Source organism: Coniophora puteana, assembly GCF_000271625.1.
Source record: "Coniophora puteana RWD-64-598 SS2 unplaced genomic scaffold CONPUscaffold_12, whole genome shotgun sequence".
Lineage (NCBI taxonomy): Eukaryota > Fungi > Basidiomycota > Agaricomycetes > Boletales > Coniophoraceae > Coniophora > Coniophora puteana.
In genome coordinates this window covers 823,900-845,802 of record NW_006913064.1, presented here as the reverse complement: position 1 = coordinate 845,802, position 21,903 = coordinate 823,900, and the positions used below count along the sequence as shown (strand labels likewise).

Genomic DNA, 21,903 nt, shown 5'->3' with positions numbered 1-21,903 from the left:
AAGTAGCCACAGTAAACTTGATTTACATCAGGCTATTCGACGCCTCACGCCTCCACTCATCAGACAGCCTATCCGAGCCGCAAATAGCACAACACGATTAGCTAGCTCGTGATTAGACTCGCAGGTGCGTGGATCTCGCAGAGGGCCTTACTAGTCACTAGATACACTAGCCTATAGAGATGGCTTCCCCGAATAGTCGTTCTTGTGGCAAAGCCGCGGCGATTCGAGGTTTTAGAAGCGCCCTCGCCCAAGGCGAACTACTCCGAGTCCACGAGTGGCATGCTCAGGGAGACGTCATGGAGCCGACGTTGCTCGGCTGATCGTGATCAGGAGTGCGATGCATGTATACCTGCGGCCCAGATGCAGCTTGGTATGTGTTTGTGTGAGCCTGCAGCCACACCTTCGCTTTCTTAGGCGACCATTCAGACCCACGACGCGGCCCACTTTACTGCCAACTGCCAATAACATGTGTCGTCGGCTGGCTCCGGCTGGGAGCCCGAACGCAGGTCAACCAGAACCAGGGCAGGAATGAGTGAATAAGTGAAGCGCCACGGCGGTGTGATAGGGGAGAAGGGGCCTCTCCACTGAATAAGAGTAGGTGTCCCCGCTCCCATAGAACACCTACCAAGTTGAAAGCTGAGAACGTGTCGCTGGAACCTCCCGAACTCAACGGCCATCGGCGCTGCCGTACGAGCGCAAAAGTTTCGCAGCCCCTTTGCCTCGGATACATACACACTCGTTTACCTTGCCTATGCATGCGTTCAGAAGACAGTTCTTACCTAATTCAAACTTAGCGATGGCATCTCCACTCTCCCTCCCCGGACCATCTGGCGGCCCAGGCCTATCTGGGAAAAAGAGACCGCGAAGCTTTCAGCCTACGTCGCTTCTCCCCGCTTCAAACCCGCCGTCGAAGTCCGTGGGCGCCGGCTGCTTGGTCGACCGTGCGCACTGCGCCCGCCGCGTGGATGCCCGCCACGCTCTGGGCGCTAAAACGAACAGTAAGCCAAACTGTAAGTATGATATCCACCCGCAATTAAACCATTGATATTCCTGGGACAATGAGCGAGGGAACACCCACGGCCGGCCCGCCTGGGAAGGCCGGCCGCGGGAAGGGAAGGGAAGAAGGATGCGTCTGGAAGACGAGATAGGAGAAACCGCTGGAGGGAAAAGAGGTTGCTGCTCGAGGGAAAGGCCGTCTGCGCAGGAGAGAGTCCCCAAAAGTCACCCCACTTCACACCGCACCGTCGATGCGTTCATACTCTCGGGCTTATCGCACAGTGTCCCCCCCCTCGCGAGAGGCCATAAAGCGCCCTTATCGAGCAAATGAAAAGGATGGAGAGTGCGTGCGTAAAAGCGCGTGAATGAGGAATGATTAGGCTATCCCTGGCCAGTCTCCTCGGCGCGGACGTTCTCAAGGGTCACCCACTTCGAAGCTCGAGGCACGCTTCGTCGCCGAGCTTGTTTTGCATCCTTCCGCTTTGGCGCGCCGGGTCGCGGCCCACCGGTCCGGAGCCCCCTCCGCTTGCCACCGCCCACTGGCGAAGCCTGGGTTAACGCGTCTGTAAACCCCTCGGCGGTGGACGAGTGGATACTGGGGCGACTTTTGCGACGCGTACCGCAGGAACGCGTGTTACTTTATGTCCCAAAGCGTGAGGGCTAGACGTCGGGCCCCTTTGGAGCGGACACAAGCCTGAGTATGGGAGGAGAAAGTGGTGCGAACATCGCCGTCGAGCGCAATTTCGTCACAAAACATCTCCGTGACCACCGCCGCACTCTTCTCTTGATGCACATTGAAGACGGGTCAACAGCGTGGCGTGAATACCAGACCGGTGGGCAATCGTGTCAGCCCGGCCGGCCACGTCCCCATTGGCACCGCAACCGCCATCAACAACGGAGCCTTCAAAATGAATTCGAGGATAATGAGCACGGGTGAAACTCCCAGCGCCTACAACCTGTCATTCAAGAAACCATGCAGGTCTGACGTCAACACTTTGCACTGAATTGGAGGCGATCACAGTGGCCCTGTGCGTGGGGCGACGCAACACGTCCAAAGCCTATGTACCAAGGGGCAAGATCAAAAGAGAAGGCGTACGGAGGATATGCGGTCAAACACACATCTTTGGGTCAACGGCGACGCCACGCAGCGGCGATGAGCACAAGGTAGGTTCCGGACAATCGCGGATTCTGCGCTATAATTCCAAATTGCGATCACTGAGTTGGTGTCCGTAAAGCAATAACTGTATCGGTTCCCACCCAGCGCACATGCAACAATAGAATCGATCTCAAGATGCACTCAGAATTAAAGTGCAACTTCGCTCTCGCTTTGGACTTCTTCGATCAATAATCTCTATGGGGCGTGTCTTTATGGTGTTATAATGATTTGGTGTTCTACTTCACGATAGCGTAATCCATTCATTCATCCTTCTTGTTCCGAAGTAACTCCTGCAAGAAGCTGGACTTGAGGCGTATCTGCATACACGTCAGTCTGAATTATGAGATAGCATGACTTTGATGGCGTATTTTTACCTGCTTTCCATACTTGTAGAACACGAAAGGCATAGGCATCATCAGGGTGGCGATCACCGCCAGAATGGAAGACGCCTGTGAGTGCCCAACCTTCTCGTAAAATGTTGCCTGCGGTGAGAAATAGTTTCAGATTTTATGATACGCAACACGACGTCTTGATAAATGCAACTTACACCAACAACCGAGAGTGATGCTGACATCGCCTCCCGCAAGAAACTCTGCCCGCTTACGGCTGATGATGCGTATACGCCATACCTTGGGAGAGAGCTGAGTCAAATCAAATCGTGCTCCGCGGCTGATACTTACCCTTCAATCACGTAGACAGAAGCGACGATAAAGATAATGTGGCCTGTGAACCCCAGAATCATATTGGCGATGATAGACACAACCCAAGGTATAGAGGGCTGAATGGTCCACGCAAACCACCACCTATTCGAGTTCGAGTATTTGGTGAGCAGATGATCAATATCGGTCTCAACGTCCAAACGTACATGGCAACAGGGAACATCACCGCTGCGACCAGACCCCATTTCAGACTCGCCTCTGGGTCCTTTTCACCACGCTTGATCATGGCGCGTTCTTCAGCGCGAAGCTGAAGCGGATAGCAGAACATGGCAATCCAAACGCCAATATACGGTGCGATGAATAACAAACCGCTCTTCGTCTCGTCGAATCCGTGAAGTGCGTAAATAGGTGGGAAAGCCTGGAACAGGACGAACACCAGGCCATCTGCAGGCGTATGGGGTGTTTGTTGTCAGAGGAAGCAGTGGATTCGAAGATAAGGAAAGGACACAGACAAGAAAGGCCATCCCAGAAGCCAAACAGAAGAACAGCAGGCTCGGTGAACAGCATCTTGACGGGCCGGATGAGCGATTCGACCAAGATGTCCCGCCACGTGCGCCGTTGCAGTTCCGAGAGCGCTCGAATGCTCTGATCGCCCGTTTCCTTGCGCAGGCGGCGGGCTCGCGCAGCGAGGAGGGCACCACTCCGCGTCTCGGGCACGAAGAGGATGTACGGGACGGCGAGGGAGCCTCCGACGATCGCGCTGATCCAGAATATCCATCGCCAGCCCAGTGCTGCGTTGATGTACCCTCCGATCAACGTGGCGAGGTAGATGATCTCTGCCTGCAGGTATGATCAAGGTAAGCAAGCATTATACTTTGATACATTGGGTAGAAGATGAAAAGTGCCGGTGCAAGATGAAAGATGAAAGATTGAAAGATGAAAGAGGGGCACAGCCCGTCCGTCTCGCGTGCGAGAGTTTCAAACATTCGAACGAGGTACAGTTATTTTTGGCTGTGCCACTTACGCAGTGTGCCCACACATTTACGGCATACCCCTGTCGAGGATCGTCTTCGGTGAACAAATCCGGGATGGTGGCGACACCCTAGTACAGGAAAAGAAAGTGAGTTAGCCAAGTTAGCCTTTCGTTAGGTTTCGTTTCGTTTGACGGGATCGTCGTCAAGTCATGCAGCCGGCAAGACAGGCGAGGCGACGACGGCACGATGGACTTACGTTGAGCAGAGGCGAGGCAAAGCAGCCGGAGATGAACCTGAGCACGATCAGCTCTGCAATCGAGTGCGTGAGGGCTTGCGGGATCTGCAGCACGTATAGCACGACGATGCAGACCGTGTACACCGGTTTTCGGCCATAGTCTTCTGCCAGTGGCGTGAAGATGACGGGGCCGACGGAGAAACCTTCAGGAGCGTGATCGTGAGTACTCGTTATGAACGCCGAAGTCGCTCGTGAGCAAAACCAGAGACTCACCGAGTAAAAAGGTTGCCTGGGGTATCCTTGCGACGATCGTCGACACATGCAAGTCGCGGGCGACACCGCTAACGGCCGACGCGTAGATCGCGGAGAGCATTGCCGTCCAAATGATCTACGAGTACACCATGGTCGCGGTAAGTTAACATTCGAGGGTTTTTGGCGGCGCAGTTATGTATAACACACCTGCAGACAATTGATGCCGACAACCCAGCACTTCTTCGAAAGGGACCAATTGAACGGGCACTCGGGATCATCGGGCTGCAAAAAGCAGCATACAGTGGTCAGTCAGACAATAACCCTCTTTTCATCGCGGCAACGAGGCTCACCGCCCACTGAACGATTTTGTGTCCATCCACTTCGCGAAATGTGCACTGTGTTGAATGGCTGTTAGATCCAGCCTCGACAGCGTCGGGCCGTACTTCCAGCGTGCAACTGATCTGGTCTTCGGTGACTTCATCGCGCGAACCCGCGGCTGCGGCATTGAGGTTGGACATCTCCATGGCCATCCCGTTCTTCAAGTGATTGAGGGACCTCGTAGAGGTATGGGGGAAGTGAAAAGAGCCTCAAGTCGATGGCATGCAAACCACATGGCAGCTGTTAGCCGGTTAAAATGGTCTGGCCTGACAACTGTCTGACTCGATGCTTGGCCACAAACCTTTGGGGCCAGTCACAAGTGGCCTAACAGTTGCGTGGTCCAACTGCGGTGCCGCGTCATTTGGAGGTTGATCGTAAGAACCCGCGGCATTCGGCCGAGTGGTCCGCCTACATAGAATGGCACCATAAGTTAGAATACAAGCCCTTGCAGTGTCCGACGTGGGCGTGGCGGCCTGCATTCAGTACCGTTTAAGGAACCCGCAAGACACTCGCTTTATCCGCAAATGTTTTAAATCATACTAAATAACCAGCTGGAACGTGGGAAGAAGTGAATAACGCCAGAGCCCTTACAGGACCTGCTCAACTAGTGTAGGTGAAGTCCGAGGAACAACTGAGCTGTAGATTACGACAACTAATGGAGAAGGGATGTACTGATCCAAGTTCTAATGGTGAAGCCATAAAATCCAAGCATTTAGCCATATCGGTGAATTCGAAGATGCAATCACATAGGGATGACGGTGTTGAAGGCGTAGTCCCAGATCTTACTGGTAACACCAAAGCCGAGCTCGAAGTTCTTGTAGTGGTGCGCGAGGTGGTACTTCTTCATGTGCTTCAGATATGCGGGGAGCTGGGTGTGGTGGAGCGCGTAATGCATGGTGTCGTAGAGCACGTCTAGTGCAACTCTTCAGTGCACGAAACAGGTTTAGCAACCGAAAAGAACTTACAGAACGTGAAGGCGCCCGCGATGATTCCGTTCGCCATGGCAGTCGGGAAAAGGAGGTACGCGAGCCTCGTGAAAGGAGTCTCCAGGATGAAGAACAGCGCCGGGGGCATCACCAACCGCAGCCTAAAACGATGTCCGGTCAGCAAAACTGTTGCGGAAAACAAGGGTTGACGTACCGGTCCATAGGGAGGTAGTGATGAACACCATGGACAGTGAAGTGCAGGGTCAAAGCCACAGGATGGTCGGGCAGCATTTCATCTATGTGGAACAGGAAGCGATGCATGCCGTACTCCAGGAGCGTCCAGATGACGTTGCCCAGGAAGAAACAGATCACCGTCTTGACCAGCGCATCAGTCGTCACTTCGGACGTGAGGGACCAGGGGAGAGTCGGGTTCTGGAGGAACGTGGGAATGGGGCGCGTGAACTGGACGGCGGAGCGGAGGAAGAGGTTCGCGGCGACGGGGAGCCAGATGAAGGGCACGACATACCACACCGTCCGGGTGCACATTTCGAGGATGCTCCATCCGAAGAGGCGGGGTGAATCCGTAAGGTGGCGGGGCTGGTGGACTTGCTTCAGGTAATATGATTTACTGCGCAAGCGTTAGTCATCTCACAGAACAAAATTGAACGAGACGTGGATGCGGTTCACCTGAAATTGGAATTCCACATCTGCGAAAGCAGGGGCTTGCGGAGGTCCAGGAACTCATTCTTCTCAAAGTCCGCCGCCGTGTCCGTCACCTCCGGCTCAAAGTCATCAGGGGCAATCCAGTCTACAGTAGTCCTAAGTGTTCAGCAACGACAGTCGTCTTGATAAGACAGAATGCACTGACCTTCCCCCTCGAGGTTCGACTCGTTCGTTCCGAGCTTCCCAATGCAGTACTCCTGCAGAATCTGATACGCCGCATCCGAGTGGTCGTGCTCCTCCGAATCCTTCATGACGCTCTCGACATCCTGGCCGCCATGCTTGAGAATATACTCCTCCCCACCGGGGTGGTCGGCAAGGAACTTGGTAACGTCGTAGACCTTGCCCTTGTAGGTGATCCAGCAGCTGTTCTCCGTCTTGTGGCTGGTGACATCCTCAGTTGCGTAGATGCGGGTGCGTTTAACGAGCGACATGGTGGGCGGTATGAAGAGTCGTGCAAACTGCGCGACGCTGTCCCGTCAGAAATCTCACCACTTTCCAAACTCCCGATCCAGAAGCATGATTAATGTTCCCACGCTCTAGGTAAGCAGACGCCGGCTGCCGACCCGCAGCGCCGCAGCTGCCATGTCCGCATGAAGCCCCTGTCTCATCGCAAGTGCTTGGTCAAACGGATGGTAAGTATGCACGTTCATTAACGTTCATTGATGGTTGATACTCCGATATGCCAAGAACACATAAGTTGAAGTAATCTAAACTTTACCGATACCTTTCACAGCCAACTCCTTACTCCACGCTCTTAAGATATGTTTCTGGACTTTGCCACTGGCGGTCTTGGGAAGCTCCTCGGGTGTACCGTCCTCACCGAGGAACCACACCCAGGAAGGCGCATTCTATGAAAACATCAGTCACGCCATGCGTCAATATAGGACCACAAAAAACGCATTACCTGGGGATTCATGCTGCCGGCGACTTGTCGGCGCACATCTTCTCGCGAGAGCTGGGCGCCCGGATGGGGTGCGACCCAGACGCCCACAACCTCCCCGTACTTCGTGTCTGGCACCGCGATAGCCGCAGCCTCACGGATCAGCGGGTGAGCGGTCGTGGCGTTCTCGATTTGGACTGGGAAGAGGTTCTACGGGCCCGAGAGAATTAGTAATGTATTGAAGTGACGCAACGAGGATGACCTACCTCGCCACCACGGATGATTATGTCCTAGAGAACACTGGTCAAATAGGCGAAACGTCGGTATTTCTCATACGCACCTTAATTCTTCCTACAACTAATGTAGACGTCAGTGCACTGATCACTGGCTTTCAGTATGCACGCTTACTTTTGAGGTAGCCTTCATCATCCATGATGGCCTCATCTCCAGTGTGCATCCACAAGGTGCCTTCAGCATCCCGCTTCATCACTTTGTCAGTCTGCTCCTGGTCATTCCAGTACCTATGCTATGTTGAGAAAATGCACGGAGAAACTCGCTGAATGCTTACCCCTTGTGCACCAAGTACCCAGCTATGTGGAGTTCACCGGGGGTGTTCACAGGTGCGACGTTGCCCTCTTTATCCACGACTTTGGCTTTTACGTGTGGCTGAACTTTACCAACAGTCTCGACACGCTTGTTGATAGGATCAGCCGCGACGGTTTGGAACGACACAGGGCTTTGAACCACATCCCACAATTAGCCCGCCAACCCGTCGGAGCCGCAAGAAGTGTTCGCCTACCTCGTCTCGGCTATAATGAGAATAAACGTGAGTAGTAATTCCAGGTTCGCTGAGTCTGAGAAGGCGCACTCATGCCGTATGCGATGGTGAGCTCAGTAAGATTAAGCTTGTCGATAAGCTCTCGCATCAGGTCGATGGGTATGGGAGAGCCCGCGGCGATCCCAGTCCTGAGATTTCGCGTGTCTGGCCGTTCTCCGGCGGCTATCCGTTTCTCCAGCTCGGCGAGTACGCCAATGAAGTGCGTCGGAACACCGTGCAGCGCTGTGCATTTCTCGTTCACGACAGCGTCAACAATCGACGGGGCGCAGAAGGTTTCTGAGGGATAAACGATGCACGAAGCGTGAGACCAAGCAGCTAGGTTGCCTAGCACCAGGCGTGCAAGGCAGAAGACAGGTAAGGTCCGAGTTTGAATGCCATAGAGTATAACCAGACTTATCAAAGCAGTGGAACAGAGGAGGTACATTGCCTAGAAAAAGGTTATGAGCAAGTATGCAAGGACGGTTATCAGTACGATACGCACAAAGCACGTCTGTAGGCCCAAGGTTCATACATCTCCCAATCGAAAGTCCGTTATTCAGGACGTTCATGTGAGTTAACTGAGGGAATGACGTGAGTGAGTCATCCTTTACTACCAAATGATGGACCTACAGAAACAGCCTTTGGTGCACCGGTGGTACCGCTGAGCACAGTCAACACGAGTATGTTTCGTAATATGTATTTGCGCACCTGGTGAACTGCAGGTTGATGACCTCGTCAGTATGTAACGTCTTCCCAATCTCCTCTACCTCTTTCCGTTCCCTGCCATCTTCCCGCCACATCATGATTTCCCGCCAGTCCACAGCACTCTTGACGTTGTCAAGCTCTTTTGCAAATGCTTGTTCATCGGGGAAGTTGTTCGCGACGACTAAGTTACGGAGTGTCGGTATAGCGGGCTCTTGGATGTCACCCGGACGGGAGTTTTTCAAGTCCGGGAATTGACCAGCGAGGCCGTTGAGGTACTGCGACTTCCGGAGCCTCGGGACGATGAAAAGGTGGTTTACTCCAGCGGTGTTGAGATTCGTGACCTAGGAGACTTGCGATGAGCACTCTTGTTCCTTCCAACACCAGAGACACGTACGAGTTCATGTAACCGATACGCCGGATTTATGGTGACCAAAATTGCGCCTATGCTCGCACACGCCCACTGCAGCGTCGCATAAACGCTGACCACGCCAACCACGGCACCTAAGTTACCCAATCCCCGCGCGAGGATCGTGATGGGCCATCCAGCTCACCTGTGGTTCCCCATGATGACTGCCACCCGGTCCCCCTTCTTCACGGCCATCGCGAGCAGCCCACGCGCCGCGGCGCCGATATGTCTGTCGAACTCGTCAAAGTCCCATGCGAGGTGCGTCTGCACGCCGAGGTTGCGTGAGACCGGTCCACCGTGCGAGCGCGGTCGCTCCTCCCTGCATATAAACGCTGGACGCGAGCCGTGCTTGTCGATGATGTCTTCCTTGAAGAACTGGTAGAGAGGGCGCGTCTCGAGAGGTGGAGTGGCCGGGCCTTCGACGGCTGAGAGGGTCAGAGAACGACGTGTGCCGGTGCTGGCGATGGGTGTTCGAGAGAACGTATAGCTGTTGAGGGCGGACTTCAATGGGGTCCGGGGTATCCTCACCATGGTGGTGGCTTATGTTCAAGAAATATGCGTCAAATGCGCGTAACGCGCCCGCCGACCAAGTCCGAGCAAGCTGTCATATGGTATTAGGGGTGAGGTCAAGCGAAGCAGGTGTCACGGGGACGGGTTCCACGGCGGCGACGCGTCTTGGTGTGACGCCACCACTCTCTTTCCTCAACGCGCACCACCAGACTCCAGACGTAGAGAGTGCAGAAACCGAAACTCGACGTCGCTTATCCAAACAAGAGGCGACACAATCTTAACTATACTTTGATCACTCGAAGAGTCTACAAAGAACTATCGACGTAGCCGTTACGCAACCTTAAGCAGCCGACACCAGGTCCAATCCCCCCACTAGAGTTCACTCCGTCGTGCCCCTGTCAGTCCTATCCAGTCACTCCAACAAGGCTGAACTCCGATGGTCGGGAGCCGCCCGGGACAACAGCGGCGACGTGCTACGGATAGAGCGCGTCAACTGCGTCAGCTCCCTGAGGAAGGCCCGACGGCCCGCCGCTTCTTCCTCAAAAATGCGCTGGTCTTGTTTAGTCTGCTCTTCTATCCGCTTAGCACAAGCATCGATGCAGCTCTTGAGCCCCGTGAGGGCGGAGGCTATTGCCTTCAAGGTGCCATCTCGGGATTCTGAGCCCAGCTGCAGCTATTTAAGCATCGAGTGCAGCGCACAAGAACTTGTCACAAGTGCTCACCATCGCCGCCTCCCAGTCTGACTCTTCGGGCGTCTCCTCTCGTGTTCTCTTGGTCCTGCGCCGCTTGACTGGACGCTCGCTATCTCCTTGCCGCTTGCAAGTGGCATGCAGGACGTGGCATTGCATGCACGAGCTACCCTTCGTCTTCTGCTCGGGGGGCGTGCACGTGTCCTTTCCGCAGGCAGTTGTAACAGGTCGTCAGCCATGTTTTTCGAGCAGGTTCTGCGCCGGTTCCCTCAAGTTGCGCGGCCGCCATTTCCCGGGCCCTTTGCTCCTCTTCCTCCACCCTTACCCTCCGGGAAACCTCAGCCGCAAGCTCTGACTGCCGCTGGAGAAGTTCCGGGTTCTTGCGAAGGCGGTCAATGCCCCCCAATCTCTGATAAGTCCTCAGTGAGTAGTGACTTGAGGAGGGCATCTGCAGACCCGAGGAAGTTATCAACGTGCCCCAGCTGGCTTCGGAGGCCTTCAAGGGTGTCGAAATTAGGATCAAAAGGGGTTGCAAGGAGTTGGAGGACCAGGTCCTCCGGGAACTCGGAGTTGATGCTCTGTTCATTGTCGCTGGTGGACATTATGGCGGGTATAAAATAAGTTTTGGTAGTGGCCCGAATGTCTTTTATCCGGTAACCACGTATTTCAAGCTCCGTATTAAATCTAGGAGTTCCTTCGCTTATCTACTAGAGGGAAATTCAGGGTCGGGTGCTTCGTTCAATACTCCGTCGCTCCGGAGATGCGTACTTCAGTCTTCTTGTAATGTTATCTTGTCTGACTTAGGGACTTTTAAATTTCTGGCATGTACAGTTCCTACTCTGCGTTGTCTCCAACACAGCTTGCTCTAATGATTAGAGCAAGAAGCCCAAAACATCTGCGTTGGACTCTTTGTGGTTTCCAGAAATGTTTCGTAGTTACCGAGCCACTTTGTAAATGATAGATTTGCTCTGGCAGATTATGCACAGTCTGTGGTAACTTTTTATCCTCTGTCCTTCCTATTTTACCTACAGTTCTCATTCTTCCTGATCTCTTTGTACTACCACTGCATATATCCACCTGTTTCTTCTTCTTCTTTTGAGTGTCCCCCAGATGAGCTCGGGTATGTACATCTTTTATACTACCCGCTCATTTGTAGCTTTTAATGAACCTTAATTATTAGGCAGATTAATAATTCAGTATCACTCAAGGCTTTTATGTAGTCAGAGTGTGCCGGTGGGAAGGCAAGGACGGTTTGTTTGGCTAGCGCTAGCCGATCCAGGCTCGGGCGGAAATGACGATGAATTATTGACCAAAAGCACAATGCGGGTATTGGTGATCATTGTAAAAAGTTTATGAATGCTGATGTAATTATCAGATTATGCATGCGGTGAGTTGTGAGTATCGCCACTTCGATGGAATTGTATGTTGTTGCAAAGGTGTTACTCAGTGATTTGGCTGGTGCACCGTAATTACAGCTATACTAGTACTGTATAGCCTGTCCGCAGACACGACTGTGTCGCCAAAATGGCCTGTCCGCTCGCATGATGTTCAAGTTGTCGACGCCGGCCGCGGCTGCCTGCATATTCTAATCGCGCGAAGATTCCACTAGCTACGGTAGGATCTGTATCCTACGAAAAACTCTGATATAATAAGATAACCTACGACACGTTATGATTGCGTTATGATGCGAGCGAGATCAGAACTTCACGGATTGTGGGGGTGGGCAAAGCCCGCGCAGCGGGCGTGCCCCCTGATGGCCGGTTGCCTTTGGCCACAACACCTGTAACAGCTGTCTTGTCATCATTTAGATTGCAGATTATTCGATGGTGAATAGGTTTTTGGCAAGGTTTTTGGTCGCAAAGTGTGTCAGGGAATAATCTTGAAGTGTATTATCAAACCTTTTTCAAGATAAATTATAAGAAATGACTGTTTAGTGTTCTCTATCTCCACTTGAAGTGTTTTCCTCTGCCAAAAAGATCAAAATATCTCTGCTCTCGCTGAAAGCTAAATACGGACATTTAAGCCTCGAAATTTTGTTTGAGGTATGTGCCACATGAGTAGATCAAATCCTTCAAGCAGATTTTTCATAGGTGGTTTGGTTCCTGCGTTGTCCATAATCGCGGGTTTACAGAGGTTCAAATATTGGTTACAGGGGTGCTCCCACAAAAAGACAATTCACAGTCAGGGGGTGGGCACGCTGACGAAGGCGTCCATGAATGCAATCGTTAACAGGGCACCTATAGTGCCGTGACTAGTACTTTCACCGTCCTCACCCCCTCCGGCTCTGAGATTGATTGAATCTAGTGCACCAAAGGCGCGAGGCATTATGCTGTGGTAAAAAAAATAGCCGATGAATACCGTCCGAGGTATAAATAGCAAACACAGGATACAGGTATTGAGTTTAAGGGTCCGCGAAAGCGTGCACTGACGGCACAACAACACACGGATATTGTCAACTGGGATTTCCTGTGTCTTCGAGAATGTGTCCAAAAGCGCCCTGAGTTCATACAGCTGTCGTTCCTCGAAAAGGTCCACCAGAGCTGCTGCGACGGCAAACTGGGGGCCGATCTTGACAGACAGTGATTGAATCTCGAGTTCAGAGGGAGCGACGGGAGGTAAGATAGGGTGTTGAGTGTGTGCGATATCTTCGAAAAACGATCTGAGCAGGAGCGCGATGTCGGCTTGGGCGTCGAAATCTGCCATATCGAGAGGTAGAATGACAGGGCTTCTTCGTGCAACTCTGTTCATGAAGGCGTATGGGCGACTAGTCATGACGATGTTCAGGAAGTTGAGGAAGCCCTCTTGACGTATGGCTTCGATAAAGAGGTTGACGAGCGATAGGAAGACGTGACGTTCATCGTTCAAAGCTTCGTCTCTGTCAGAGATATCGAGGATGATAACCATTCGCGTGGCATCATTGTTGAAGCAATGTCTCATGGACTTGAGTGGTTCGAGGATGAGGTGAACAAACTGGTCGCGACGGGACCTGTCCGGACTGAACAGCGCTGGATCGTCGACAATTGCTTTGGTGATGGCTTCCTTGGCGCGAGGGTGCATGAGGCCTAGTTGGTAGGATATCGTGGGCAAAAAGCGGTTGGCAACACGGCTGATAGGATGCTGTCTAGAGGAGAAGAATGTGGCAACCCGAGCACCAGAGTTCTGAAGCTGCTGTGCAAAGGTATACGCAACAGCGGACTTGCCCGAACCAGCGTTGCCAGTGAGCCAGATAAGTTTGCGTGGATGGTGATGGATGGTGTCATGTAACGTCTCAAGGAGGTGTATGCGAGTGCCCTCGAAGCACAGGGGGAATGGCTGTCGCGCTGGGGAGTCGTAGATAGCAGAGTGATCGCTTTCTTCTGCGAGTCTTCTCCATGCAATGACTTGAAATTTGGCAGTGTAGGATGTGTGAGACATGACCTAGGCGGTTCGTGTCGTGTGCTACAACTACTGATGAGAAACAATAACTCATACGCGACATGGAGCAGCATCGCTCACCTTTGAGTCAGCTTGCGTCGAGGGCGACCAGAGGTAAGGGGGGGTCTACAGCACTCTTGCTTGCAAGAGAGTCGCTGTGCCATTGCCTCCACCACGCGTATCTCATGAAATAAACGCTCATAACAAACCTGAAGCGCCCAGACTCAGCGGGTCTATCAGTTGTGTCCAAGGTATAGGGTTGAAACGCCGACGGGGGAGGCGAGCGAATGTCACGATGTAGTTGACAGCCGGTTTGGATTCTTGCTTTGATAACATCTAGGAAAGAAGACGAAGATTAATTGCCTTTAAAACTTCAAGCTGGGACGATCGCGGATTTGACTGGACGGACATGTAGCAAGGATAGATCTGTGGGCAGTCGCCGAAGGTGAGCCATCTCCGGGCGCAAGCTCCTAAACTTCGCCTGCAAGGTGATCACGGAGCAAGGGAGAGCAAGCGTCAGTAATGCGTGCACGGTGTCAGTGATCAAGCGCTCACCTGCGTTCCCCATGATGACTGACATCCGATCTCTCTCCCTGACGTCTACCGCGAGCAGCCCAGGCGCCGCAGCGCTGTTGTACCTATCGAACTTGTCAAATTCCCATGCGAGATACGCCTGCTCGCCGAGGCTGCGCGAGGCCGGTCCGCCGTGCGAGCGCGGTCGCTCCTCCCTGCATATAAACGCGGGACGCGAGCCGTGTTTGCCGATGATATCTTCCTTGAAGAACTGGTAGAGAGGGGGCGTCTCGAGAGGTGGAGTGACCGGGCCGTCGACGGCTGAGAGGGTCAGAGAACGACGTGCGCCGGTGCCGGCGGGGGATGTTCGAGAGTGTAGGGCTACCAAGGGCAGACTTCAGTGGGGTCCGGGGTATCCTCACCATAGTGGTGGTGGCTTATGTTCAAGATAAATGTGTGCGTAAGTGCGCGTAACGCGCTCGCCGACTGTCATATAGCATAAGGGGTGAGGTCAAGCAAAGCGGGACCTGTCACGAGGACGGGTTCCATGGCGGCGACGCGTCTTGTGTGACGCGACCACTCTTTCTTCTCAACGCGCATCAACATCTGCTGAACGGGTATGGAGAATGCGGGGAGCGAAGCTTGAAATTGCCTTCACAATGCTGAGGGCATTGCTCAGCCCACGGAGACTCTTTCAGTGAGCGTCCAAATATTGAAGGCTGCACCTAGGATTCGGCTTGGAGTTCCGATGACCACCCTTAATATTGGTACTTAGGTGCCGATCGTCGTGGTCCTTGAGCTCACCGTGTGCAGTCATCCGAAATATTGCACTTCTACTTCCTCAATCATTGGGAAACAACACTCTTATCCTGCCTTCTCATGAGGTCTTGTCCCAGGCAACGTTCCGCGTGGCTTGTCGTCACCGCACACTATGGCGCTGCTGGCTGTGCTGACACTCATCATCCGCGAAATTGCCTCGTGAAGCCGTAACGGTGAAGTCTCCCTTGGTTAATCCGAACATCATCCTCGCACAGTAACCTAGGGGTTTACGGCGCCTTGATTGACTTGTCGCCAGGCAGATACTTCCGCCGGCAAGCGGCCATTTTCCGGAGGCTTGGCTGTCAACCACGAGGCGATATTCACCCGTCCGTCTCGATCCCAGCTTATGTCTATTGAACCTCTCGCCCATGTGCGTTGGTCACCTTTGTTCTCTCCAGGAACACATCAGGGATGACCTACCTTGCTATGCTGCATTATGCTGCACGGGAGCCGCTGGCGTACCTGACGACCTGCTTTCCCCGAACCATGTCGCTTGTTGGGGCCTATTGAGGCATTATCGGCGGTTGAGACGATACGGCGTCTTACTGCCAACGCGCCCCGTGTGTCGCCTTCTCCTGTATAAAGAGACCACCATCGGTCAGGTCTTTACATCGGCAAGTCTCAGTTTTTCTTCTCTAACTCAGACTCGTAATGGACGCCTTCGCCTCTCTCCTTGCCTTCGTCGCTTGCGCGTCTGCGCACGGCGGTGTCCTCTATTACGCCAACGGCGGCAACTGGTACGATGGCTGGCAGCCATACAACACTCCCACTGGACAGACGTCCATTCAGCGTCCATGGTCGAGCTAGTGCGTCATATTATCTGCTCTCCAAAGTCCACATGCTAGATATCATCGAATGTATAGCAACCCGATCCAGGATGCGACCGACCCTACCATCGGATGCAACGACGATGGCACCGCCGGTGCTCTGCAGCTCACCGCCACGGTCGCCGCCGGCTCTGACATCACCGCATACTGGAACCAATGGCCGCACCCCACCGGGCCCGTCATGACCTATCTCGCCGACTGCGGAGGCGACTGCACCAGCGTCAACTCCAACACCGCTAAATGGGTACGCATTCCCTTCTACCCCCATCTCGCATCAAGCCGTTGACACAGCGCTTTCTGTCTACGTCGAACAGTTCAAGATCCAAGAGGCCGGCCTGATCAACGGCACCGTCGCCAGCGGCACCTGGGCCGCGGGCGTGATGGCCGCGGGCAACTCGTCGTGGACGACGACGATCCCGGCGACGGTGCCCAGCGGCAACTACCTCATCCGCTTCGAGACGATCGCGCTGCACTCGATGCCCGCGCAGTTCTACCCCGAGTGCGCGCAGATCGAGATCACCGGCGGCGGCTCGCTGCAGCCCACCGCGGCCGAGCTCGTCTCCCTCCCCGGCGCGTACTCGAACACCGATCCCGGTGGTGAGCATCGTTTGCACCTCTTCATCCTCTTCTCTTTTTTTTCTTTTTCCTTCGTGAGTGTACTCAGCGCGAACTCACAACACAATCCAGTCAACATCAACCTCTACTCCGAAGAAGCCACGACAGAAACATGCTACCAGATTCCCGGACCCCCGCTCTACGGCTCCGACGACAAAGTCGCCACCTGCGGCTCGACGACAACGACGCCCCCTCCCCCCTCCTCCACGTCCAGCTCTGGCACCGCCCCCACCTCCACCGGCAGCTCCGGGTCCTCCGGCGGTGGCTCCATCCCCCAGTTCGGACAGTGCGGCGGCACGGGCTGGACCGGCAGCGGCAGCTGGTGCGTTCTTTGTCTGCCTAGTGTTTCGTTCGATCGATGATGGCTGACCCGTTTATTGCGTCTGCTCGCAGCGCTTCGCCCTACACCTGCCAGGTCCAGAACACCTACTACTCGCAGTGCCTCTGAAGTGCTTCGGTTTCGTGACTAGCTCTGGGATCGCTCGAGGGTTTTATGCTGTCTATTGTTATTACACTTGTGTATTAGTATGCGGGGGTCCTTGTGATGAAAACTGTCTCAATAAACGTCGTGCCGTCCAGGCGACTGGCACCGCTGTACACGTCTACATTGCAGCGTCTTTTCTTCGAGCAGTTCGACCGGCAGATCCAACAGCCCTCTGCTAACCGTCCCACTATCTAACAAAGGGGAACATCTGAATCTATAAAATATTACGCACGACATTCGATATATACATTGACAAGTTGATATCGATCATACATTAACTCTAGTCAGGTAAAATAGGGATAGACATCGGCCCTGTCCAACTCATGTGCACGAAACCCAAAACCTGATCCATCAGATAAAAGCAAAACAGACGACGAGCTCGAGACGGTCTACGTCCGTGCAGTAGCATTAACGCACTCCGCCTTCCAGTCCCCCGGCATAAGCTCCCGCACGCGCTTCTGGAACGCAGACAGCGTGCAGAACTCCGGGGCGCCGGGCAGGTGCTCGCCCTCGCCGGCGCAGAACGGCATCGCGAGGTTCTTGTTGTCGTAGCGCAGGCGGACATCTGTGCAAGGCCAGCCAACAAGTGTGATCAGTAAGCAATGGATTTTAAAGGAGGGAAGAGGACGGTCGGCTAACAATGTTCATCGTCTAGAGCCTTGGCTTTCCAAAAGTTCATCACGGTCTGGAGCACACCGGGCTTCTCGACCGGCGCGGCTTTCTTGAAGAGCTCAAACGTGATGTGAGCAGTGAACAGCGGCCATCTGCTCCCGTCAGCCTTGAGAGATGCCAAAAAGAGAGAGAAGGAACGTACCGTTGATCATATACGTCAAGGGTATTCAGCAGTGCGGCTATACCGGAGTCGTGCGTGCTGTGGACGAGCAGCTTCGGTGCGTCCTCGGGGGCGACTACCATATCTTGCATCTTCCGAGAGAGTTCGGTAAGCAGAGGGCCCATGGCTAGTTTCCGGGCCTCTTCTGTGGTAACTGTCAAAGGATCACATTCAGTACGTGTAGCTCATGTGCCGAGGGCTATTTCCCAACGTACAAACTAGAGATTGGAAAAGTCAGAACTTCGAAAGATGATAAACTGCCGCAAACCGACTACGAACCTCTGAACCACTCGTCTACAACAGCATCTTCCTATGGATACGTCAAGTAAGTGGCAAAGGCGAAAATCATGCAACACCCACAAGCGGACGCATAAGCTCATCGTCCCGGAACTCTGAAGGCAATTCGATATCATGAGCAGCAGCAGCGCGGATCTGTCCTAGCTATCAGCGCCGCGCCTATCAACCACAAGGCACCAGACGTACGGTATCCAGGAGACCAGACGCTCTCGGGCTTCCATTGACCTTTACAGGTTTTCCGTCGATGTACTTGGAGACCTTGTCGTTCAGCGAGGCTAGCTTGGGATTCCACAGCGTGGCAGCAGCTGGTGTGCACAAGTGAGACGGGTGTATTTCCTGGAAGCTTGGAGACAGAACAAACCTTCCGCAAACTGCAGCTCGAGAGCGGCGAGCCGTGGACACGCCATCGTGTTGCTGACCAGGTTCTCGTCCACACGGTTCCTAGCGAGGACCGGTTAGCCCTGAGACGGTAGTGGGGTGGGCAGGTTGAACTCACCGGACAAGCAGCGAGGGAGCAACACCGGCTTTGCGCAAGTTGAGTGGGTAGAGGCCATGCATGATGTACTCCAGCGATTCAATCGTTCGTGGAACATTCGTCGAGCTTGGACAGACTCAGAATTTGCGAAGCCCATGACAAGAAAGGACAACACACCGGAAGTACACGTCCTGTTCTTGGCCAAGAACGTTCGGCAGGAGCCCAAGTCTACATGAATGCACGGTCAATCTCCTTTCACCACACGCGAACGAAGAAGTCCCAGACTAACTTGTCAATGTACAGCTTCCGCAACGCCAAGCCGTAGTTCAGCGTCGACTACACAAACCAGGAAGAAGCCGTCAGCATAAGTTAAACACGCCAAAAACTTACAGCACGACTCACCATCCTCCCCGTATCCGTTAACTCCCCAAGCAAACTACCCAACCCAACCCAAACCCACAAAACATCCTCTCAGCAATCCACATTCCACTCCACACAAAGGCAACCACGAAATACTCACCAAAGCCCATCCACAACCCTCCCATCCGACGTCTCCACTGCGCGCCGGAACGGCCCCTGTGCGCCCCCGCCCTTGCCGTTGTTGAGGAGGTCACCCGCCGCGTCGAAGAACCGCGTCGCCTGCTGGCACATCGCCCAGTTCTCCGGGATCGACGCCGGCGGCTCGTTCATGCGCACTTTGACGGGCGTGCGCTCGCCTTAAGGGCCGAGAGCCAGAGCCGGGGTCCGGGGTTGGAGTTGGGGCGGTGGACAATGGAACACGACGGCGCATCGAGGTGTCGAGGCACAGCAAGACACAAGGAAAGCCAAAAGAAAGAGGAAAAGAACCACCATATTGAGCACCCATCCACACCCACAAAATACAGCGTACTCACCATGCCGCACATACACATTCACCTGCTCCAGCTCGAGCCCGTCCGGCGCAACCGGGTACCTCTCGACGTCCAGCGGGTTCTGCTGCATTGAATATTGTAAGTGTAAGTCAGACGCGTCCATATCACCGACGAAAACGTAAGGCTGAAGCTCACAGGAGTGTATGAAGCCGAAACGGCCGTTTTGGCAGTACTGATAACCATAGCTTCGACGTGGTGGTTCTGGGCTGCTCCCGACTGTGCTAGCAGCAATGATGACAGGACAAGGAGGAGGAGCAATGACCACGGAGCACGTAGGACGGATGTCATGGGACGAGACGAGTGATGCAACCTTTGGAGAATCGATGCAGAAGCTGAGTCCGCGGAGCCAAGTCGGGAAGTCGGGACCCGGTGGTGAGAGTTTGCGAGGAAGAGGGAACAGCGGTCCGGCGGCAAAAAATGTCCTTGAGGTTTCCCGTCAACACGTCGCGTGGCACGCGTGGTAGCCTTCACCAAAACCTTCACACTTTTATTGCTGCTCACGAAAACATCACGAGTCTTTATATCCATGCCAATACAGCAAATCGCGTATGGATTGCATTCCGTACAAACAAGTTAATGGACAGCATAATTTACAACGATACAATGTCCTTAGATTTGGTAGGGCCCTACAGCACGGCTGTTGGTTGTCACCGACCATTCCAACAACCCTTCCAACAAAGTCACCAGTCGTAGGACGCCATCTAGGGCTTGATAGCAATCTTGAGGGCACCACGGCTGTTCATCTTGTCGAGCGCAAGTTGGTAATCTTCCAGCTTGAAGATGTCAGTCACCATTCCCTTGACACGAACCTTTCCACTGTCGAGATAGGCGACGGCGCGGGGGAAGCAATACGCCTGCGAGAACGAGCCAATGATCTGCAAGGACATACGTAAGCAATGCCACACTATCCAGACGCTATTAGGATACTCACCGTGATCTCATCACCGAAGATCTTTGAAGGTGGCCAGTGAACGAGCGCCTTGTTCTCGTAGACACCGTAGATCATGAGGGTACCACCACGACGGACGTAGTTGATGGACTCATTTGCCAGCTTCTCGACACCGGTAGCCTCAACAACGACGTCAAACCCATATGGGTTGCTGGTCTTTAGCGCCTCCCACTGAGGTCCGGGGTTTTGTCGGTCAAGCTCGATATACTCGTCGGCGGCCTCCAGATCCTTGGCAATGTCCATCTTGATGCCCTTGTTGGCAGCAATGACGACGCGGGACGCACCGTTCAGCTTGAGCAGCTGAGCAAGGATGAGGCCGGTAGGACCAGCACCCAAGAGGAGGACCTCGATGCCGACTTGCGGGTTCAGCTTGTCAAGACCATGAATAGCACATGCAGCGGGCTCCAACAACGTGGCATCTTCGTCGGTCATGTTCTTGATCTTGTACAGCTTCCTCTGTGGGCTAATCGGCGAAATCAGGGAGGGAACCACCATAACCAAAAGTAGACTTACTAGACGATGTAGTCAGCAAAGCCACCATCTAAGGTAACACCACGGGCTTCGAAGCTCTCGCACATCAGGGGGGCGCCGCGTCGGCAGTAGAAACAGTTGTCGCACTGGATGGCTCTTCAGCATGACTCGCTAGACAAAGCAATGCTCATACTCACGGTAAGACTGACGTCCGCGACGCAGCGATCACCAAGTTCGAAACCGGTAACGTTCTTGCCCATCTCGACGACCTTTCCGATAGCCTCGTGACCGGGGATGAGCTATAAAGGACGATCAGCGTCAAGAGCGTGAAGATCCGAAAAGATGTGATAAGACGCACGGGGAACCTGGAGATGAACTCTCCGTCGTGAATGTGACCGTCCGTGCCGCAGACACCTATTACATGGGTACTTTAAATGCAAATGGGCAGCATACATGCATGTCTACTAACCACAGCAAGTAACTGTTGTAAGTTGGTTAGCAAGGCTCAGAACACACTCCCAGTGAACGAACCTTTGAGAAGAACATCGTCGTCGCCAACCTTGGGGATGGGGACCTCTTTGATCTCAAAGTCCCGAGGCTATTATGCGACAGGGGACGGTGAGACACAAGAGGGTACATGAGTGGATCAGATGGTACCTTGTTGTACCAAAGCGCTTTCATGGTTCCTTCCGGCATGGTGGGCAGATGATGTGGAGGACGACGAAGGGAAGAAGGGAGGATGAGGGTTGAGAGGACTCGTGAGCGAAATTGGCGAGAATTTATACGTCGATAAAGATGATTGCAAGGTCGATTATGGCAGGTCAGATAACTAGGAACCTTGACGTCATCTCACCTGAACCCATGTGCGAGAACGACGCGCTCAATGGAATGTCATGGCCACGATTGGAAGGTGATACCCGGGGTCAGCCTGACCTTAACCACACTTTAGGGTCACTTGTTCAAGCGCTCGGGTATTTTTTCGGTCGGCGT

General features: G+C 53.8%; 9 protein-coding genes across 9 annotated transcripts; 2 read left to right on the top strand and 7 right to left on the bottom strand.

Annotated features, from left to right (window-relative positions):
- Window positions 1-2,331: 2,331 nt before the first annotated feature.
- On the bottom strand, window positions 2,332-5,151 carry CONPUDRAFT_109794 (MFS general substrate transporter). The gene is made up of 11 exons (XM_007774451.1): window positions 4,623-5,151; window positions 4,480-4,554; window positions 4,294-4,408; window positions 4,042-4,223; window positions 3,836-3,913; window positions 3,324-3,651; window positions 3,018-3,255; window positions 2,833-2,955; window positions 2,700-2,781; window positions 2,527-2,634; window positions 2,332-2,469 (listed from the first exon to the last, which is right to left on the bottom strand). Exons 1-11 carry the CDS (start codon window positions 4,800-4,802, stop codon window positions 2,413-2,415), a joined length of 1,566 nt encoding a protein of 521 aa, XP_007772641.1. The 5' UTR covers window positions 4,803-5,151; the 3' UTR covers window positions 2,332-2,412.
- Window positions 5,135-6,768, bottom strand: CONPUDRAFT_129494 (oxidoreductase). Its single transcript, XM_007774450.1, has 5 exons — window positions 6,445-6,768; window positions 6,264-6,384; window positions 5,791-6,204; window positions 5,616-5,737; window positions 5,135-5,562 (listed from the first exon to the last, which is right to left on the bottom strand). The coding sequence occupies exons 1-5, from the start codon at window positions 6,728-6,730 to the stop codon at window positions 5,393-5,395; spliced, it is 1,113 nt and encodes a 370-aa protein (XP_007772640.1). The 5' UTR covers window positions 6,731-6,768; the 3' UTR covers window positions 5,135-5,392.
- A 174-nt stretch (window positions 6,769-6,942) lies between these two features.
- Window positions 6,943-9,715, bottom strand: CONPUDRAFT_129492 (acetyl-CoA synthetase-like protein). Its single transcript, XM_007774449.1, has 14 exons — window positions 9,253-9,715; window positions 9,096-9,180; window positions 8,705-9,042; window positions 8,627-8,657; window positions 8,499-8,574; window positions 8,406-8,444; window positions 8,048-8,341; window positions 7,979-7,988; window positions 7,748-7,915; window positions 7,588-7,700; window positions 7,520-7,536; window positions 7,446-7,469; window positions 7,204-7,389; window positions 6,943-7,147 (listed from the first exon to the last, which is right to left on the bottom strand). The coding sequence occupies exons 1-14, from the start codon at window positions 9,636-9,638 to the stop codon at window positions 7,007-7,009; spliced, it is 1,908 nt and encodes a 635-aa protein (XP_007772639.1). The 5' UTR covers window positions 9,639-9,715; the 3' UTR covers window positions 6,943-7,006.
- A 683-nt stretch (window positions 9,716-10,398) lies between these two features.
- On the top strand, window positions 10,399-10,891 carry CONPUDRAFT_139223 (uncharacterized protein; the record flags this gene model as incomplete). Its single annotated transcript, XM_007774448.1, has 1 exon — window positions 10,399-10,891. A coding segment is annotated over exon 1 (447 nt), but the record flags the coding sequence as incomplete, so codon positions are not given.
- Window positions 10,892-11,985: 1,094 nt separating this feature from the next.
- On the bottom strand, window positions 11,986-13,720 carry CONPUDRAFT_157488 (uncharacterized protein; the record flags this gene model as incomplete). Its single annotated transcript, XM_007774447.1, has 2 exons — window positions 11,986-12,086; window positions 12,751-13,720. 2 exons carry the CDS (start codon window positions 13,718-13,720, stop codon window positions 11,986-11,988), a joined length of 1,071 nt encoding a protein of 356 aa, XP_007772637.1.
- Window positions 13,721-14,190: 470 nt separating this feature from the next.
- Window positions 14,191-14,782, bottom strand: CONPUDRAFT_157487 (uncharacterized protein; the record flags this gene model as incomplete). The annotated part of the gene is made up of 4 exons (XM_007774446.1): window positions 14,191-14,201; window positions 14,276-14,614; window positions 14,656-14,719; window positions 14,768-14,782. The coding sequence occupies 4 exons, from the start codon at window positions 14,780-14,782 to the stop codon at window positions 14,191-14,193; spliced, it is 429 nt and encodes a 142-aa protein (XP_007772636.1).
- Window positions 14,783-15,703: 921 nt separating this feature from the next.
- Window positions 15,704-16,942, top strand: CONPUDRAFT_139222 (uncharacterized protein; the record flags this gene model as incomplete). Its single annotated transcript, XM_007774646.1, has 5 exons — window positions 15,704-15,858; window positions 15,916-16,123; window positions 16,194-16,476; window positions 16,567-16,816; window positions 16,888-16,942. 5 exons carry the CDS (start codon window positions 15,704-15,706, stop codon window positions 16,940-16,942), a joined length of 951 nt encoding a protein of 316 aa, XP_007772836.1.
- A 425-nt stretch (window positions 16,943-17,367) lies between these two features.
- Window positions 17,368-19,563, bottom strand: CONPUDRAFT_62380 (phosphoglycerate mutase-like protein; the record flags this gene model as incomplete). Its single annotated transcript, XM_007774182.1, has 13 exons — window positions 17,368-17,543; window positions 17,618-17,742; window positions 17,793-17,964; window positions 18,090-18,120; window positions 18,171-18,242; window positions 18,294-18,412; window positions 18,469-18,548; window positions 18,604-18,708; window positions 18,760-18,810; window positions 18,872-18,918; window positions 18,985-19,018; window positions 19,103-19,298; window positions 19,476-19,563. 13 exons carry the CDS (start codon window positions 19,561-19,563, stop codon window positions 17,368-17,370), a joined length of 1,296 nt encoding a protein of 431 aa, XP_007772372.1.
- A 441-nt stretch (window positions 19,564-20,004) lies between these two features.
- On the bottom strand, window positions 20,005-21,723 carry CONPUDRAFT_109782 (NADP+-dependent D-mannitol dehydrogenase). Its single transcript, XM_007774445.1, has 8 exons — window positions 21,571-21,723; window positions 21,445-21,511; window positions 21,383-21,394; window positions 21,272-21,327; window positions 21,111-21,212; window positions 20,956-21,059; window positions 20,425-20,905; window positions 20,005-20,368 (listed from the first exon to the last, which is right to left on the bottom strand). The coding sequence occupies exons 1-8, from the start codon at window positions 21,607-21,609 to the stop codon at window positions 20,195-20,197; spliced, it is 1,035 nt and encodes a 344-aa protein (XP_007772635.1). The 5' UTR covers window positions 21,610-21,723; the 3' UTR covers window positions 20,005-20,194.
- Window positions 21,724-21,903: the final 180 nt, after the last annotated feature.

What these genes read in the sequence shown, in the direction of transcription:
- CONPUDRAFT_109794 (XM_007774451.1), bottom strand. Translation starts at nt 4,802, where the DNA reads ATGGCCATGGAGATGTCCAACCTCAATGCCGCAGCCGCGGGTTCGCGC. An exon ending in TTGCCTCGCCTCTGCTCAAC is followed by an intron (nt 3,914 to 4,041) that starts GTAAGTCCATCG and finishes TTCCTGTACTAG; the next exon opens with GGTGTCGCCACCATCCCGGA. An exon ending in TAAATGTGTGGGCACACTGC is followed by an intron (nt 3,652 to 3,835) that starts GTAAGTGGCACA and finishes TCATACCTGCAG; the next exon opens with GCAGAGATCATCTACCTCGC.
- CONPUDRAFT_129494 (XM_007774450.1), bottom strand. Translation starts at nt 6,730, where the DNA reads ATGTCGCTCGTTAAACGCACCCGCATCTACGCAACTGAGGATGTCACC. An exon ending in ATGTGGAATTCCAATTTCAG is followed by an intron (nt 6,205 to 6,263) that starts GTGAACCGCATC and finishes ACGCTTGCGCAG; the next exon opens with TAAATCATATTACCTGAAGC. An exon ending in CGCGGGCGCCTTCACGTTCT is followed by an intron (nt 5,563 to 5,615) that starts GTAAGTTCTTTT and finishes GAGTTGCACTAG; the next exon opens with ACGTGCTCTACGACACCATG.
- CONPUDRAFT_129492 (XM_007774449.1), bottom strand. Translation starts at nt 9,638, where the DNA reads ATGGTGAGGATACCCCGGACCCCATTGAAGTCCGCCCTCAACAGCTAT. An exon ending in TGGGCCTACAGACGTGCTTT is followed by an intron (nt 8,445 to 8,498) that starts GTGCGTATCGTA and finishes ACCTTTTTCTAG; the next exon opens with GCAATGTACCTCCTCTGTTC. An exon ending in GGGTACTTGGTGCACAAGGG is followed by an intron (nt 7,701 to 7,747) that starts GTAAGCATTCAG and finishes AACATAGCATAG; the next exon opens with GTACTGGAATGACCAGGAGC.
- CONPUDRAFT_109782 (XM_007774445.1), bottom strand. Translation starts at nt 21,609, where the DNA reads ATGCCGGAAGGAACCATGAAAGCGCTTTGGTACAACAAG. An exon ending in AAGCGCTTTGGTACAACAAG is followed by an intron (nt 21,512 to 21,570) that starts GTACCATCTGAT and finishes GTCGCATAATAG; the next exon opens with CCTCGGGACTTTGAGATCAA. An exon ending in TCGCGGACGTCAGTCTTACC is followed by an intron (nt 21,060 to 21,110) that starts GTGAGTATGAGC and finishes AGAGCCATCCAG; the next exon opens with TGCGACAACTGTTTCTACTG.